A 20116-nucleotide genomic window follows, 5' to 3' on the forward strand; every position below is an offset into this window, starting at 1 on the left:
ACTCTAGCATTTGGTTACTCTGACTGATTAGCTAGGCTCCTGACTTTTTATATTCATTATTGTTGGCTAATTTGATACTGGATTGTACGTATCACATGCATTTTCCAGGAGATAAAGAGGGAATACAAAAAACGCAAATTCTAAGCAGATGATTTTGCTACTTTTAGCACTTCTGGTAAAAGGGCTAGTTGAAGTTAAACAGGAAAGCTATTAACAAAAAGAAAAGTAGGGGACAAGATACCTGTGGATTTCATTTACTCACATTTGGACTGGTCCTCCTTATTGGAGGCTAACTGAAAACAGACCAGACCATGACTTCTAGCTTTATGTTGGTCACTTTCAAATACTCCAATGACACTCTCCAATAATTTTATTATCTCCAGTTTAATGCACCATACTATGTTTTTCACACTGTTTAAATTTCCCATTTCTATAATCCAAATGCCAAAAAATTACTACATTCCCTTATACAGTCAAAAATAGGTTTACTGGAATGTTGTTAGTTATAGCTGAAGGCAGCAACATTTACATTTAGCTTTTGTTACACCCATAAACATGTGAAAATTGCTTGCAAAGCAATTGTAATATGAGAAGAATCTTGCAAATATCAATGGAATGGTTACACACGTCTTTCGGCATAATGATTTGGTACTCTACAGAGGATCCCTGATCACCAGCCTGAACCCCACCTTGATGCAACAAATGTAAGTCCTTATGCCATTAAAATAACAGTATGAAATATCATTATCAGTGTTTAACTATATATACAAATAATGAACTGGCAAGTATCTAGTTTCAAATTAGACCCTTGGAATATGGCAAAATCGAGGCTGGTTATCTTTGCCTTAAACGTAATTTTTTTTTTCTTTTTTTTTTTTGCGGTATGCGGGCCTCTCACTGTTGTGGCCTCTCTCGTTGCAGAGCGTAGGCTCCGGACGCGCAGGCTCAGCGTCCATGGCTCATGGGCCCAGCCGCTCCGCGGCATGTGGGATCCTCCCGGACCAGGGCATGAACTCGTGTCCCCTGCATCGGCAGGTGGACTCTCAACCACTGCGCCACCAGGGCAGCCCCGCCTTAAACATAATTATTAAAAGCACACTTTGTTGGAAGGGAAGAAGATAATGGGACATTCTCAATGCTCCAATTTGAAGTGATACTTGCCTCTTAGTTTCTTGAAAAAGAAGCTTTGAAAGTTATATACATGGGTTTCATTTAAATTATGCAGCAGTCTTTTATTATTATTGTCCTAGATTTTGTTTAATGAAGATCTGTCATCAAATCAAGTACGGTATTTCACAACTATAAGAACTGCAAGAGAAAAAATGAAAAAGAAACATCAAAATCAGATTCATATGCTTTGTTAGAAACAATACTCCTAAATGTAGCTGTGTCCATTTTGAAAATAGTTAATGAGGACAACTTTTATCTGAAATGATAGATAACAAATGGGAATGAAGAAGCAAAAATATGAACCTAAATGTCTAACAAACATTAGCATTTTGATCAAATAGATTAATATATAACCATAGCATAAAGCAGCTAAAATACTTTTAAAATATTTAATAACAGGAAAATATTTACAATATATTTATTAGAAAGTATACATATGATCTTAGTTTTTGAAAAACATGTTTATATATTAATAGGAAAAGACTTAAAGTATATACAATAGTTATATTAATAGTAGCTATCTCTGTGTGGTAAGAGAACAGTTGGATTTTATTTTCTTCTTTATGTTATTCAACATTCCACGGGTTGATTCTTGGTACTGGCAGTAGTTATGTTCTATAAAGTCACCACAAACACTGAATGAGTAAACACTGAACCACTGCTCTGAGGGGAAACGCAGGCTTAAATCCCTGCCAGCCTCTTGCTACAACATTTTTGACAACCAATCCATACATAACCTTGTTTTACATGTTTCTGTGTGAAGACACCTTATTTACTATATACTGCTGGCTTATTAACACTGAACTCCTGGCCAACAGTGCTGTCACTCACGCCTGAACAAAGCTCATCTAACACGTGTATTTCCTCCACAAGACACATCACAGCCTTGCTGTGCTCAGCAACACTAGCCAGCACTGCAGCACCAGTATACTTGGGGGCCTTTTTAAACAGCAAAAGCATCAACAAGACACACAAAAATGTGAGAAACTGTGCACTAACATTCGCTTCTCTGACTGCATCTGCCAATGACTCCGAAAGCATTGGGGTAACTGATCAATGTTAGCTAGTAGGTGAAGTCACAAACACAGACTCCACAAATGATGAGGACTGACTTTTTCTTTAGAACAAAATCTTTTTTCTGTTTAAAAAGAGTATCACCATGGAATTTTTCAAATGGCTATTCTGAGATGCTTTCCAAATCTTTATAAAATCCCTGTAAACAGAGATAAAGAAGCTTTGGAGAAAAGGAGATATTAAGAATGATCTGACCAAAGAAAGACAAATATATGGTATCACTTGTATGTGGAATCTAAAAAATAATACATATGAATCCGTATACAAAACAGAAACAGGCTCACAGTCATAGAAAACAAACTTCTGGTTATCAAAGAGGAAAGGGGAGGGGGAGGGATAGATTAGGAATACGGGATTAACAGATACAAGATACTATACTTAAAAAGATAAGCAACAAGGACCTACTATGTAGCACAGGGAACTGTATTCAATATCTTGTAATAACCTATAATGGAAAATAATCTGGAATAATATATAACTGAATCACTTTGCTGTATACCTGAAACTAACACAACAATGTAAATCAACTACACTAAAAAAATTTTTTTTGAATGATCTGACTTTAAAAAGAATATTAAGGGGAAAAAGGAAGGGCAAGAGTTATGTTTCAATGACTGAAATGAAGCTCAAACCCAAAAGAAAAATTATCATCTGGAGAATTTATCTGGATTTTCCTTCAAACACAATATTATGAAATGCAAGTTGCCATATCTAAAAGTTAAAAATAAATAGAAAATGTGTGTTATGGTCCTGAGTGTAATAGTAGCCATATTTGGCCTTAAACAAATCACTTAGCCCTGCCTTTGCAGGGGTAGGGGTGGAGGGTAGGACAGAGGTTCTCTTTGAGAATCTGATGAAAGATATACTCTCACCATAAAACTGTACATATACATATTCACATAAAATTTTACATACAATTTATGTGCATTTTCAGAGAGCTACAGATTCGAGGTTAAGAGCTCCTTACTGGAGTCAGAAGTCATTACTCAATCCTGACATTAGTCATGCTACGTCAACTGAATATAAATTAAAAGGAAATTTAAATGAACTTCAAAACAAATGACACCCCCCAAATTTATAATCCAGTAAATACTTACTGATAATCACTAACAAAAGGATAACAGCAACCAAAGCCATGATGGCTTTTATCTACAACACACAAAAAGGCATGAGAAAGATTAATGTCTGACTTGTTAATAAAGACTATCTGTTGTGCTGTTTACCACATTACACTAACTCATCATTGGACAGGCTCATTCCTTGAAAGGTTTCCAAATTTTTTCTCATATGAACTTCTGACTATTTGCATCTTTCTGTAATAATCAGAGTTCCCCAAATTTGAGGGTTTTGGCTTGCCTAGATTTTATTGTTTAAGGCTGCAGAGTAAACAGTAATAATCAAAGCCTTTATGGGCCTGATCTTTTTTGTCTATGATTTCTCACACATTTCTAATCTAAGACCAGGAAGAGAACAATATTTTATCAACTCTGTTCAGAAGTGTCAGGATATTACGAATAAGATTGGCATCCAATACAGATGGTTCAATATATATAGTATAAGGCAGCATTTTTTATAGCACTTATTCTCCAAGTATATTAGAATTCTGTTAGTTTTTGCTCCCCTTACTTTCGTCTTAGCATTTTTATCTTCATTTTGAGGAATATAATTTATACTTTTCGTGAAGAACCTCATTTAATAAATAACTTGCCTAAGAGCATTCTGTGTGTCAGTTTCACAGTCGAGAGGAGAAACCTTAAGATTAGTCCTTAGCTAGTTAATATTTTAGGTCTACATCACCTCTCTCCATGAAATTGTCACATTCCTCATCTAATCCTAAAATGCATAAATTATAAATTGACTTGATTTTCCTGATGAATTCAAATGAGTCTTGTTTTCACCAAACATTTTCATAGATAATTGATTAAAGATGGTTCATTCAGAAAAAAGATACCCAGTTATTATAAACACATAAAACACTCTGATGAATATCACAAACAGCAACTAGAAGTAGCTAATGAAATGTTTCTAAAATAAAACTACTGGCTGCATTTTAGTGGCATTACATTCATGACGAGAACAAAGTGACCAAGAGAATACATGGAAGCGTTCCAATTTGAATACCACGTACCTATTAAAATTATTAATTATGATAACCAAAAAATGTAGAAAGTACTTTACACTGTAAAGTACTTTAGTGACCAAGTGATCCAGAGAATATATGGAAGCTTTGCATCTTTTTTTTAAGCTGAAAACATTTCTCAAGTAATGTGGAATTTTACAATAGCTTTTCAACTTTACCAAAAATATATCTTAATTTGCCCTGTTAATTTGTGCTAGCCTTAACATTTAGAAGATTTAAATGGAAATATCAATACCAATTTTAAAACACCTAAATAAATGGAGTTTCTAACGCTGGCCAGGAAATGTTTACAACCAAAAATGGCAGCAATGTATTCATGCATGTCCAAAGCTCTCTTCTCCCAGACAACATAGACAAAAATCTGTTTCTCATTAAACACATAAGAGCCTCAGAGCCCCATAAGATACTTAAGAGAGGTGTCACTGATTCTCTCTCCCCACCCATTGGATAATTCTGTTCACTTACTTATTTTTAAAGTCAGGTTTATTAAAATATACTTTACATACAATAAAATTCACCCTCTTAAAGTTCATTTTGATGCGTTTTGACATACATACAGTTGTCAACCATCACCTTCATAGTCAAACATAAGACATTTTCATCACTCAAAAAGTTCCCTCATGCCCTGCTGTAGTCAATCTCCACCCCTCCATCCTTAGCCACTGGCAACCTCTGATCTCTTTTCTGTCCCTATATCCCTTTCCTTAGCTCTTCCCAAATAATCATTATGAAGTTAATCCAGAAAATGGTAGTGATATAGAGACTATTTAAAAATATAAATTAAAAATAGAATTCAATTTTTCCCCTTAAAAGCATACTATTCCTTTGATGTGGACCCCGTAAAGTACAAAATGAAACTCTTTAGATATAGCTAAAAAAAAGCTAGGCAAAATGCACATTATCATTTTGTTAATGGCCACATGAATGAGTCATGTGGGGAGAGGAGGTAGCTCACGGACCTTTTGTTCTTCCAAACTAGTCTGCAGGACAGAAAATTTCTATAGAAATAGAAAATTTATTCATTAAAGAAAAACAGAAAATTTAAATTCTACATAAGAGGAGCAATGAAACTTGTTTCTTTCCCTAAGTTCTACTTCTGAAAGTAAGAGGATTCAACAGGTCAACAGACAGAAATAAGCAAATCCAAGGCAACTCTTGAATGAAATCTTTGGCATATGTCAACATCAAGTTTTGAAAGTTATTGCTAAACTTGAAAATGAGAGACTAAAAACAATGTGGTATATCCAAGGTTTTCATCAAAGCCAAAAATGACAAATTTTTCTTTTATATCTTATTTCTCCTATCCAAGTACTAACCAGGTCTGACCCTGCTTAGCTTCTGAGATCAGGCAGGTTGAGGGTGGTATGGCATAAGACTGTATCTTATTTCTCTGGAATAATGAGGGACAGTGGGATTTTCTTTTTAGCCCCATTTGCCATATGGATTCTGACACATTAAACTACTTTTATTTTTTTCTCCATCCAACAGAAAATTATATTTTTCTCTGGCTTGCTTTCTGTCTTTTAAATATCTCTATGTAATGCTATAGGTTGCTCCAAAAAGGTACTAAAAATAAATTACAAGTTAATATTTCTTACAAGATAAATCTAGAGGAAGCTAAATTATTAATAAAATGTGGATTACTCTCTACGAAGAAATCCATGAAAACATCCTTTTAGGCACTGCTTGATTCCTTTAGTTATTTCTGACCCATAAGATATTAATTCAACAAATATTTACTGAGTTCCACCATGTCCCAGGTTCAGAAGATATAATAATAAGCAAGACATCTGTAGTCCAGTTCCCCACAGAGCATATCACCTAGAGGCCCTTTTTTCTTCATGTCTTTGAATACCACTGGATATGCTGACAGACCTATCCAATATCTTCCAATTTACTTACTTTGCATCCACGCCACCACATTTGCCTTCGAAGTTGTTTGGATCTGTTGCTAAAAGCAGTTGCATTATCCGATAGGCTTTCTATATCACATAGAGGATGGAGAGAAGGATTAATTGACATAACAGCATTCTTTTATCTAGTCACACAAAGACAAGAAAACATTAATTTCTACTTCTGCAAATCTATTCCCTTTTAAGCATGAAAACAACATCTTTCCTTTCCTCTACCCACAAACTCTGGAATTCTGTATTCTAAAAAAAAAAAAACCCAAAAAGTAAAAAATGGCTGCAGGTCAGTTTGCTCAATCCACTTCTACAATAAAAGTAAGAGAAGTCTTCCCAGGGCCTCAATGCTTTCAAATAAACTTATGAATTCTGGTAGAAATACTCTTTAAAAATTCAAATACTTGGCACAACTATAGAAAAAAAAATTTACACATGGAGAAGGCTAGATTCTTAGAAGATATCAAAAGTGACTGATTTTGAAGCAAAACAATATATTTTTAAAGTGTTTAAATAAGTTTTTTGGTTAAAAAAGTCTATCAATGATTAATCAGATATTCATTCAGCCACTCATCATCTAAAAAATATGTGAGTGCCTAATAAGTGCCATGGACTGTTATAAGAACAGAGACTAACATTTGTCAGTAAAAAAATGTTACTAAGTCATCAGAGAAAGCATAAGATAAAAATATTAGATATGTGTGAAATAAGTTTGAAAAGAAGTGATTAGACCTATCCTCCCTGAGATCAGGAGAAATACAAAGCACATCAACGTAACAGGACAAAAGAAAAAAATAATCTAACTCTTCAACAATGAATTTTTAATCTTTCCATTCTCAACTGATCAATTAAAGAAATAATACAACAATAAGATGATTCAAAGCAAAGGGAGCTACATACAACTCAATAACAAAAAAGCAAACCCAATTGAAAACTGGGCAGAAGACTTAAATAGACATTTCTCCAAAGAAGACATACAGATGGCCAACAGGCACATGAAAAGACGGTCAACATTTCTAATGATTAGAGAAATGCAAATCAAAACTACAATGAGGTACCACCTTGTATTGGTCAGAATGGCCATCATTAAAAAGTCTACAAATGACAAATGCTTAAGAGGGTGTGGAGAAAAGGGAATCCTCCTACACTGTTGGTGGGAATGTAAATTGTGCAGCCACTGTGGAAAACAGTACGGAGGTTCCTCAAAAAACTAAAAATAGAGTTGCCATATGACCCTGCAATCCCACTTCCAGGCATATATCTGGAGGAAACTATAATTGAAAAAGATACATGCACCCCAGTGTTCACTGCAGCACTATTTCCAATAGCCAAGACATAGTAACAACTTAAATGTTCATCAGCAGATGAATGGATAAAGAAGATGTGGTACATATTACAATGGAATACTACTCTGCCAGAAAAAAGAGTGAAATAATGCCATTTGCAGCAACATGGATGCAACTAGAGATTATCATACTAAGTGAAGTAAGTCAGAAAGAGAAAGACAAATAGCATAGGATATCACTTACATTTGGAATCTAAAATATGACACAAATGAACATATCTACGAAACAGAAACACTCACAGACATAGGAAACAGACTTGTGGTTGCCAAGGGTGGGGGGTGGCAGGGTGGGGGAAAGGATGGATTGGGAGTTTGGGATTAGCAGATGCAAGCTATTATACACAGAATGAATAAACAACAAGGTCCTACTGTATAGCACAGGGAATTATATTCAATATCCTGTGATAAACCATAATGGAAAAGAATATGAAACAGAATATATATATCTATGTATAACTGAATCACTTTACTGTACAGTAGAAATGAACACAACATTGTAAATCAACTATACTTGAATAAAATAAATTGTATATAAAAAAATAAAGTAAAGGGAGCTAAAGTTAAAAACATTAAAACCATAAATGCCATTTTTCCTAAGTCAAGATTCCTAAACTTTGGCTAGAAAAATGCAAGAAGTAAACTATCAAAATACAGATTTATAACATCAAGAATTATATGAAGTATCTGTACCTGATTTGTCCTGTAGTTCATCTAGTCTCTCCCCTCTTTCTATTACCTTTGTAATATTTTCTTGCATGACATCAATGACTTCATCCACCTGGTTCTGAACACTAGTTTAAAAAAAAAGATTAAAAAATAATGCATTCTTCTTTTGAGAATTTTACAGTTTTTGAGACTTTCATTAGACATGATAGAAAACAGCAAGTTCTCAGTTATTCAACTCTAAAATGTTTAAGTTTAAGGCTTGTAGCAACAGTCCTTCCATTTGTGGGCTTGATTACTCAGGCAATTAAAAGACAACATGATACAAATAAAGTAATATTTAACTTATAGTTTATTCTTAACCCTGTTTCTTCAAATTAAATATACTGTCAGAATGCTCAGTAACTGCAGAATTTAGTCAAATAGCTTGACTCTATATAATCCGTTTCATTTTCTTTTCAATAGGCCACTGAGGCATCACATAGACACAGCTATAAGCTACTTTTGCTATACATATAGTTCACACACTAAGGCTAACAAAAGTTTGCCCAGGTATGTTAGAAGCCTATGAAAAATATTCAGTTTCCAAAATGGAAAGGTACAGTATGCTCTAGGACACTAAGGCTCAATGGGTATAACTCTTCACAGCTCATCAGTTTCCTCTTAAACAGGGTTTAAAACAATGAGCAACACTTGGGAGGGTTTTGAAGCACCCACGAAGGAGCAAAGAGGAAACATTTTTGGTTGTTCTTCAAAATGAAAATATGATTTTCTTCTTTATATCAGGTGATGAGAGCCTGTTCCAACCAAACTTCAGACTGTTCAATGAAGATTTTTTTTTTAAATAAATTTATTTATTTATGGCTGCGTTGGGTCTTTGTTGCTGTGCGTGGGCTTTCTAGTTGCAATGAGCAGGGGCTACTCTTCGTTGTGGTGCACGGGCTTCTCATTGCAGTGGCTTCTCTTGTTGCAGAGCATGGGCTCTAGGTGCATGGGCTCAGCAGTTGTGGCGCATGGGCTTAGTTGCTCCGCGGCATGTGGGATCTTCCCGGACCAGGGCTCAAATCCATGTCTCCTGCATTGGCAGGTGGATTCTTAACCACTGCGCCACCAGGGAAGTCCCATGTTCAATGAAGATTTAAACTAAATTCAAAAATTTAATAATTGGACCTCAGCTGCCTACTCTCACTCAGAAGTTACCCCCAGAGTACATAAACATAGAAATGATTAAGTGTCTAGTTTTCCTCTGTTGCTTCAATCATTTGACAAATGTCTAGTTTTCCCCTGTTGCTTCAATCATTTGACAAAATGTTACGTTAAATTAGTTTATGGAATAAGTCATGCCAGAGCAATATTTAAAAGGAGAAATAAAATGAACTCACAGTTCTTGTAACTCGAAAACTGTTTAAAATATAAAAACTGTTTAAAGTGGATTACTAGCAACTATAAGTAGATATATGTTTTAAATAAATAAGGATATGCAATTATTCTTTCTAGTTGGGGAAGTGTATCAATTTATCAAATATCACCTAGGAAGCTTTTAAAAAAATTTCACAATACACATCTCCTCACTGCCCCTCTACTCTATAGTGAGTTGGGAGTAAGGCAGGACATGTGTAATTTTGAAAAAGAGTTCTATCCCTTCCCTGCCACGAAGATATATCTTCAAAAAGTTTGCTTTAAAAACAAATGAAGGCCCATTTAGACGCATACGGGTTCGTAAGAAGCATCCTCAGATTCAAGTAGAATTACTACGTTTGATGATAGTCACCCCCCCTCCCATGTTAAAAGCACCCACTGATTATCCACACATAGACTTCAGGGTTCATCATAGCTTCCTAGAGTTCTGTGCCTCTCACACAGTATTCTACTAAACTGTATAAAACTGAAGCACAACTAAAGTGGGACATGGAGAATTCCCTTCTGCCCACACAGATCTGAAAGAGCCCCCACGTGTCTATGAGGTCTTGTTGCAACTCCTAAGCAGACAGGTAAAGATGTAAAATCTTATACAAGAACAATGGCACAAATACTTAAGCAATTTATTCAATAAATAATTAAGAAGAGCTTACTATGTACTGTTTTAGGCACTAGGAAAACAATACTGAACGAAGCAGACAATAATTCTGGCTCTCATGGAACGTATGCTTAAATGTGCAATGAATGCACTTCATTAACCTTCAGAGTTGTTTAACAGTCTGTGTCTAACCCATTACTGTATATTGTTTACAGCATTTAACACTAAGCGAAAGTATTTATTTACATGCTTATTTCCTGTCTCTCCCCATTAGAAGGTAAGTTCAACAAATGCAGAGACCTTGCCTACTTTGTTCACTTTTGTAGCCCCAGTACCTGAAACATTGCTTGGGAAAGAGTATGCACTTAATACTTAACAGCTGAATAAGTGAACAGTTTGGGTATAAGTCCTGCAAAGCACATCCAGCTACTTAAGAAAGAGTTATAAGGCAGATATAAGAATGTAGAGGTCTCCATTTAACTATAATGGAAGCAGAGCTATTGTTTATCAAGGGCCAATCTTGAAATTCCTAGGTAGTTATTTTCCATCATATGCAAGAGATAATAGCCTAAAGTAAGGTGCAGCACAGTGCAAATGGACAGAATGTACGGCAGCACCTACACATAATCAGATTATAGCTATTATGGATGTTAATATACCTATACTACATGTGATTTTAAAACAAAACCAAAATAACTAAAGGAATCATTATGGTCTCAGAATCCCTATAAGCAAAAGACTCCATGAATAATACAGGCAGATTAATGGGAATAGAATTCATAAAATTACAGATTAAGTCTTACTAGATTATGATAAACCTAGGGGTATTACCTCAACAACATGACACACATGTAATCTCTATGGCTAATGGAAACCACCCAACATTTTAATTTTTCCTGCCAAGTGATTAATAAATTATTGTTACTTTCTCCTTCACATATTACTATCCACTGGTATAACCCTCTTAATCCAGCTACTGTATAACTGTCATTCAATCTTAAGATAACGGAAAATCTCATGACTGTGCTTCTATATTTCAAGATATTTTCATGCCCAGAACACAACTTTTATAGAAAAAAAAAAAAAAGAAGAAAATCATCTACTTATTTAATATAAAGGATAATTTTTTAAAAAACAAGTGGAAAGGGACCTCCCTGGTGGTCCAGTGGTTAAGACTCCACGCTCCCAATGCAGGGGGCCCAGGTTCGATCCCTAGTCAGGGAACTAGATCCCACATGCCACAACTAAGAGCCCGCATGCCACAACCAAAGATCCAGCAAGTTGCAACTAAAGATCCTGCATGTAACAATGAAGATCCCACGTGACGCAACTGAGACCCGGCACAGCCAAATAAATAAATAATTTTTTTTTTTTAAAGTGAAAACATATTTCCCCATGATTTTTTACATTTTCATAGTAGTTACAATATTTTGACTTCTATTTTATGTTGGTCTTATCCTCACTATTATGCTGTAAATGCCTTAAAAACAGAGATTGTCCCACTCATCTGTTTCCCAGGTCATGTGAAATGTGCCTAGTAGAAAACAGGCATTCAACAAATATTTTCTGATCTGAATTAAGTATTTCATTTATTCAAAAATATATATTAGGGAGTTATTATTATCCTATGCATTGAGGATACTGATGTGAATGTTTTGATCCTCAGCAAGATTACAGTCTAGTGAGGAACACTGGTAGCGAGGATTATATTACCATATGTCAAGTGCCATAATGGAAGGAAACACATGATATCAGTCGTGCAGCCTAGATGAATCCAGCCTGGACCAGAGATGGCATCAAGATCCTGGTGCTGAGTTTTGAGAGGTTAAGAGTGAACTGGGCAGAGTAAAAAAGGTGATGGATGGTGGGAAAGTTCTAGGCTAAAGGAATAACAGGAGGGGATATTTCAGGAACCAATGATTACCTGGATATGGGTGATGGAGCTGGGGCAAGAAAAGGGTAGAGAACTTCTAGATTTATAATTTGAGCAACTGAGTAGATGTAGATGATGGTCATTAACTGAAATAGAAAATTAAGGACTCAAAGAAAAAGCAAGTTTTTGAAGGAGGGGGAGGAGATTTATATCATTTCCTGTTAGAGTCATATAGTAGAAGAAAGGACACAAGAGAGAACATACCCAGGAAAATATCAAGACATGTAGAGAAAAGACATTTTAACATTGTTTTAGTAATTTATTTATTTTTGCTGTGTTGGGTCTTTGTTTCTGTGCGAGTGCTTTCTCTAGTTGTGGCAAGCGGGGGCCACTCTTCACCGTGGTGCACAGGCCTCTCACTATCGCGGCCTCTCTTGTTGCGGAGCACAGGCTCCAGACGCGCAGGCTCAGTAGTTGTGGCTCACGGGCCTAGTTGCTCCGCGGCATGCGGGATCTTCCCGGACCAACTCGTGTCCCCTGCATTATTAGGCAGATTCTCAACCACTGCGCCACCAGGGAAGCCCTTAACATTGTTTTAAATCCTGCTTATTAGAGTCTGACAGCACTTGTGTTCCTGAGATGTCTCTATTCTAATCATCACCACTACAGGGAAGCTGCATGGTGTAGTGTAGAGAGGCCAGGCTCTGGACACAGACAGATCTGGGTTTGCAATTCAGCGTTATCACTTACTATGTATGTGGCTTTGCAAGTCATTTTGCAAGCCTCTTTGAGCCTCATATTTTCTCACCTTTGAAATGAAGATGATAATCTTTCTCTTATGAGAATTAGATGTGACAAGTGTGTTTTAAACACTTAGCACGGTTCCTAACACTTAGCATGTGTTTAATGTCAGTGTTCTTCCATTAAGGAAAAAAAAAGCTCATGCTCTGCAACACACACTCATCTGTTATTTTATAAAGAAAATATTTATTTTCACAGTTAACACCCCCATCTTGTGGCCTCTTAAGGTACTGTTGACAAAAAGTTTTAAATATATGCTGTATTTTTGCACATATATATATATATACACACACACACACATACGTATATACTATATGTAGTATATATGCTGTATTTTTGCAATTATATATATACACATATAGTATATATGTACATATATACGTATATATGTGTACATATGTGTATCTGTTCATCATAGAACATTCCTTGGGGGAATAAAGTTAAACTTGCTGGACCAAGGCTATAGATAGGAGATTTCCTACTTGTGGCAGAGAATGTCTACAATTCATTGGAGTGGCATTTATAATGCTACTATTTAATTTAAAAGCAAAGGAAACATTCCAAAGAGAATCATAAATTTTTTATATAAGCATGTGACTATTTAAAATCTTTCCCCCCCCAAAAAAATAAATAAAATAAAATAAATAAAATCTTTCCCAAAAATCTTCCCTGAAAAGTGACATTGGAATACTAAAGAACCCATTAAAAGGACCTACTGTATCAGCACAGGGACCTATATTCAATATCTTGTAACAACCTATAATGGAAAAGAATCTGAAAAAGAATATATATATATGTATAACTGAATCACTGTGCTGTACAACTGAAATTAAACATTGTAAATCAACTTATACTTCAATTAAAAAAAGAAAGTGACACTGGCATTTTTGTGGGATTAATCTGCTATCAACATGTCAATCAAATGCAGACAAAGCAACAATGTTGCTGATCCACACATCAAAAAAACACCCTGGGGCTTCCCTGGTGGCGCAGTGGTTGGGAGTCCACCTGCCGATGCAGGGAACGTGGGTTCGTGCCCCGGTCCAGGGGGATCCCGCGTGCTGCGGAGCGGCTGGGCCAGTGAGCCATGGCCACTGGGCCTGCGCGTGCGGAGCCTGTGCTCTGCAACGGGAGAGGCTGTGGCAGAGAGGCCTGCGTACCGGGGGGGGAAAAAAAAAAAACCACCCTGTATGGAAACGTTACACATTAAGTGGTGACAACACACCTTAAAGAAACTCATCAGTGCTCCCAGTTTTAGTTACTAAACAAATGCCAGGAATCTGTCCTTGGGCAAGTAGCGTAGCAGGTTGTGCTCCACCATTTGGGGCCACTTTGGGCACAGGCCTGAGTCATGCCCTGGTTAGATAAACACTCATGGGGTTATGCCAAAGGTTAATTTGTGTGTTTTGGTGACTGACCATTTTCTGAGTACGTATGATAAGCCTTCAGCTCTAGAGTAAGAGCCATTACACTTCCTCAATAGTGCCTTACTGTTCTAAAATTCTGTGATCACCAATGTTATTATGGTAATTTAATATGCACATATACACATTCACGTACATGTGTGCTTGGCACTTACTAACATAGACATATCCTGCAATCCCCACTCTGTACAACTGGCACTGGTTTTGGGGTCAGCTGGAAAGTCATACTCAAAAGACTCACTGGGCCACACTCAGTACCAGGCTCACTCTGCAGAGGATGTCAGACAGGAAATGAAGCACATTGGCAGGGAAAAAAACAGGTGTGTCATCAGTGGAGTCCTCTTCTCCTGTGGCAGCTGAGGTATATATGTGGGTGGATAGAGAAGTCACTCTGGCTCAGAGAAGGGCAACCGTTCTGCCATGGCATCCTCGCAACCTTGAATGCCTTGTGATCCTTCCAAAGATGAGGATGAGTGGCTTCTGAGGCCATCTCCCGCTCACCTCCCGATCTCCCCTAGGAGACTGTCATGAGACAGTTTCTTATCACCTCCCAGCTTCTGATGACATATAAGGCTTTCGGCAGGATATACCTGCAGACTATAAAACCACTTAGCTGCAGGCGAGAATTGGCTCCTTAGTAATAGGGCATCTTACTTTTCATACTGTAGCCACCTGGACCCCTCTATTTTGGTATCATCATTTTTGGTGTTTAGGACAAGAACCCAGGGAGCTGGCACCTTTGGCTACTCTTCCTTTGACAATCTATGTAAGTAATAAACTGTCTGAATCTCAGTGGCTCATTGTATCTTTACTGGCTGAATCAGACACTTGAAGCAGCAGAGACTCTCTTCTGCTGGCCTTGAAGAAGCAAGCACTGTGGGTTGTACAGGTGCAGGGAAGTGCATCCTGTCAACAACTACCTGAGCTTACTCAGGAGCTTCAGATGAGATCAAAGCCCTGGTGACACCTTAATTTCAGCCTTGTGAGACCCTGCAGAGGGCCCACCTAAGCAGTGACTGAACGCCTGACCCATGGAAAATGTGAGATGATGAATGTTTGCTGTTTTAGGCTGCTAGGTTCAGGGTAACTTGTTATACAGCAATAGAAGATGAAAACATCCCATTTAGTAGTCAAATCAATTTGTTGGTACCTTGCTTCTGTATTACAGAATCCATTAGCTAGGATCAGGATAAATGTGGACCTATTTCTTCACAACAACCACTACCTGACTAAAGCCCAAGTATCTAACCAATAACTTTTTTAAACTGTGGTTTATTATTTATTTATTTATTTTTGTCACATCACGCAGCATGCGGGATCTTAGTTCCCCCAACAGGGATCGAACCCATGCTTCCTGCAGTGGAAGCATGGAGTCTTAACCACTGGACCACCAGGAAAGTCCCTCATCAATAACTTGATATCCCATTACAGTACCCTTCCCACTATGTGCCATCTATATCCAGACTTAGGGTAGCAACTACCCCTCCTTAGATCCTGAACCTGGGCCATTCAGTTTATCTTCCAGTTTATCTTTTATAGCTCGGTAAGTTTCCAGGCCTATTTCACTGCTCCGTTCATTCCTTCTCCCTTCTTGCCAGGACTCATATGATTCTAATGTTAGATACATTCACTACAGCATTATCCACCAGCTACCATCAACAATATATACAGAAAAGCTCTAAACTGAAAATTAATGAGCCATAAAACTTAGATCAATAAATGGATTAGGATAAGTAATAGATATGAACAAATTCTGGAAGTATATAAACAAGATACTGTACTTCAGAAAACTAAATCTATTATATTACTTTTATTATCATGCTGAAAATGGGAATCAAGCTATAGATTTAAAACCAAAATAGACCTTGAGATTATGCTAAATAAATGAATTTGATATATAATAATTAAATTAAGAAAACCAACAACCAGGAATTGCATCTCCTTAGCTATAATTAAGAGGTAACTTTGTGAAAATGAAAAGAATGACTGGGTTTTTACAACCTAGTAGTAATATTAGTCTACATCAAGGCTCAGCAAATTTTTCTGTAAAGGGCCAGACAGATAATAGAGAGTTTAGATTTTGTGGGCCATAAGGTCTCTGTCACAACTACTCAAATCTGTCACTGTAGTTTGAAAGCAGCCAATATATCTATAGGAACGGCTGTGTTTCAATAAAACTTTACAAAAACAGGTGGCAGCCAGATTTGGCTCATATGCTGTAGTTTGCCAACCCCTGGTCCTTGTAGAAATATGATAATCATTTAAACAAATGAGCGTCTCACAAACTTACTGCTTAATTTTTTCATTTCTAGGTCCAAATCTTGGTCCAGATGGTCCCCTTCTGAAAACAAAACACGAAGTACATATTAATGAGCATTAAAACAAACCCCAAAACAGAAAACATACACACTTGCTGAATTCTAAACATGGATCATTTATCATAAGGAACCACATATTACTGGTACTGATGGAACCTAATGATATTTAATTATGTCTGTACTTCATTGGTACTTAGTGCAGGCCATCACAACTTAATTCTTCTGAATGTTATCACTTTTAATATAATTGTTAGTTATACACAGGTAGTTTTAATCATTAAACTCTGAAATACCATAAAACTAAAGTGCCAGTGACTATTAATAGCTTTATGATCAATTATAGAACACTAGAAGTCCAACTACCTTGAATTTAGGCTCTAATGAAATGCTGATTTGGGGGATGGATGTAGAGAAAAATCCATTCAAAACACTAAAATTTTTCAAGTATGTTTTTTGATTACTCATCTTAAAACTTAGCAACATAACTAAAGGGAAATTTAAGAGTCTATGAAAATATTAACATTTCTCAAATTATTATCTCTCCATTATAGTCGAGTGTTGTATCATTTAAACCAATCCATTTTAATAATCTGAAAATTAAAATTTTTTGATGTTTTAAGTAATTTTCCATCTTCTGATGATAGAAAATAAGGTATAAACCATAAAACTCAAAAAAGAATAGGTTCTGTACCAATTAAACACTAATTTCCCATTTCCCCCTCCTCCCAGCCCTTGGCAACCTCCATTCTACTTTGTGTCTCTATGAATTTGATTACTCTAGGCCTCAGATAAGAAGAATCATGTAAAATGTATCCTTTTGTGACCAGCTTCTTTCACTTAGCATAATTAATGTCTTCAAGGTTCATCCATGTTGTAGCATGTGTCAGAATTTCCTTCCTTTTTAATACCGAGTACTATGCCATTGTATGTACGTACCATATTTTGTTTATCTATCTTTCCACTGACGGACACTTGGGTTACTTCCACCTTTTGGCAATTATGAATAATCCTGCTATGAACAGGATTATTGTTCATAATAATCAACAGGTGTTAATTTTTTTTTTTTTTTTTTTTTTTGCGGTATGTGGGCCTCTCACTGTTGTGGCCTCTCCCGTTGCGGAGCACAGGCTCCTAACACACAGGCTCAGCAGCCATGGCTCACGGGCCCAGCCGCTCCGCGGCATGTGGGATTTTCCCGGACCAGGGCACAAACCCACGTCCCCTGCATCAGCAGGCGGACTCTCAACCACTGCGCCACCAGGGAAGCCCATGTTGATTAATTTTTAAAAAATTATTTCAGAAATCTTATTAGCTCTGTCTCCCTTTCAATACATAGACAGAACCACAGGGTGTGGTAGTGTGCCGGTTTTGTCATCAGGCCCTTTGGAAGATGTACAGCGTTATTTGGGACTGAACCTCCAGTGTACAGTTAGCCTGAAAAGTTTTTGTTTCTCACTTACATTCAGGTGATCACTTGTTTAGCCAAAGCATCTGACCTTTTCAATACTGAGTCCTTTGTTGACAGGTAGCTGTTGCTCTAGTCTAAGGCTTCTCACTGTAATTGGCACTATGAGCAATTAGCTTTTTGACTCTGGAATCCTTGTTACCTGTAGGAAATTATCTTCCCACTTCATCTGACTTTCCTGCCAAAAATGATACTATTTCCTGTTATTGGATTTGATTTCCATCCTGCAGGCTCTTTTTGCCAATTGCTTCATGGCTGTCAATTACTTTTTATAAAATGTTTTATACAATGTTTTTTATTTGGGAAAAAAAAGCCTCTATAAAAAACTCCACAACATTATAGCAAAGTGGGAGGTAAATGTTTCCTCCCAGGCATACCCTTCTGGAGGTATGAGCCTCCAGAGAAAACTCCTGCAACAATATGTCATCCTTCCTGACTTTGCAAATAAAACCAAGGCCCTTTCTAATCAAAACTGCAAAGGATTGACCAGGTTAATTAATTCTGACAGAGCATCAAGGCAGTCCAACAGGGAAAAGATAATCTTTCCATCAAATGGTGGTGGAACAGTTGGATATGCTCCCTGGCCCCCCCAAAATGATCCTTCACCCTTAACTCAACCATATATAAAAAAATTAACTTATAATAGATTATAGACCTAAATGTCAAAGTCAAAACAATAAAACTTTTGGAAGAAAACAAAGAAGAAAATCTTAGAACCTTTAGGTTTGGCAAAGATTTCTTAAATAAACAAAAACAATGAAAGGAAAAATTAATAAACTAATTTCATCAAAATCAAAACTCTGCTCTTCAAAAGATACAGTTATGAAAATGAAACGATTAAATTACAGACTGGGAGTAAATATCTGTAAAGCATATATCTGACAAAGAACTTATATCTTGAATATATAAAAAACTCACAACTTAATAAGAAGACAAACTTAGAAATGGGCAAAAGATTTTTAACATGTACATCATCAAAGAAGATATAAGGGGCTTCCCTGGTGGCACAGTGGTTAAGAATCCACCTGCCAATGCAGGGGACACGGGTTCGAGCCCTGGTCCGGGAAGATCCCACATACCACGGAGCAACTAGGCCCTTGAGCCACAACTACTAAGCCTGTGCTCTAGAGCCCACGAGCCATAACTACTGAGCCCACGTGCCACAACTACTGGATCCTGTGCGCCTAGTCCCCATGCTCCACAACAAGAGAAGCCACTGAAACAACAAAGAGTAGCCTCCGCTCGCTGCAACTAGAGAATGCCCGCACACAGCAATGAAGACCCAACACAGCCAAAAATAAATAAATAAATAAATAAATAAAAAGAAGATATAAGGATGGCAAATACACACAAAAGATGATGTTCAGCATAATTTGTAATTATGGAAATGCAAATTAAAACCGTATGGGATACCACTATACACCCACAAGAGTGGCTAAAATTAAAAGACTGACCATATGCAGTGCTGATGAGGATCTGGAGCAACTAGAACCCCCATACAGTACTGGTAGGAATATAAAATGGTACACAACTTTGGGAAACAGCTGTAAACATACACCAGCCATTCCACTCCTATTTACCCAAGAGAAATGAAAGCATAAGTCCACACAAAACCTGTACATGAGTGTTTATGGCAGCTTTATTTGTAATAGCTAAAAACTAGGAACACCCCAAATATCCATCAATAAGTGAATGGGTGAATGAATTGCAGTATGTTCATACAATGGACCACTACTCAGAAATAAAAAGAAACAAACTACTGATGCATGCGACAACATGGGTGAATCTCAAAATAATTATGCAAAGTGAATGAAGCCAGTAAAAAAAAAGAGGCATACTGTGTGACTCCACTTCCAAAAAAAATATCTAGGCAATACAAACTACAGTGATAGAAAGCAGATCAGTGGCTGCCTGGGACTGGG

The 20116-nt window shown here is 36.8% G+C and overlaps 1 protein-coding gene across 6 annotated transcripts in view; it reads right to left on the bottom strand.

Moving 5' to 3' along the window:
• Positions 1–737: 737 nt before the first annotated feature.
• The window catches only part of VAMP4 (vesicle associated membrane protein 4), a 40577-nt gene continuing 21198 nt past the window's right edge, over positions 738–20116 (bottom strand). For 5 of the 6 annotated variants that reach the window (XM_032650140.1, XM_032650131.1, XM_032650123.1 and 2 more), the window contains 5 exons: positions 16702–16752; positions 8324–8424; positions 6287–6366; positions 3342–3393; positions 738–1308 (listed from right to left, as the gene is read on the bottom strand). In XM_032650140.1, coding sequence (XP_032506031.1) covers positions 1280–1308; positions 3342–3393; positions 6287–6366; positions 8324–8424; positions 16702–16752 — 313 coding nt within the window. In that variant the 3' untranslated portion in view covers positions 738–1279. Of the gene's footprint in view, positions 3394–6286; positions 6367–8323; positions 8425–16701; positions 16753–20116 lie in introns of all 6 variants that reach the window. The other variant, XM_032650096.1, reaches the window with a different exon arrangement.

This window comes from Phocoena sinus, chromosome 1 (genome assembly GCF_008692025.1).
Source record: "Phocoena sinus isolate mPhoSin1 chromosome 1, mPhoSin1.pri, whole genome shotgun sequence".
NCBI classification, from domain to species: Eukaryota; Metazoa; Chordata; class Mammalia; order Artiodactyla; family Phocoenidae; genus Phocoena; species Phocoena sinus.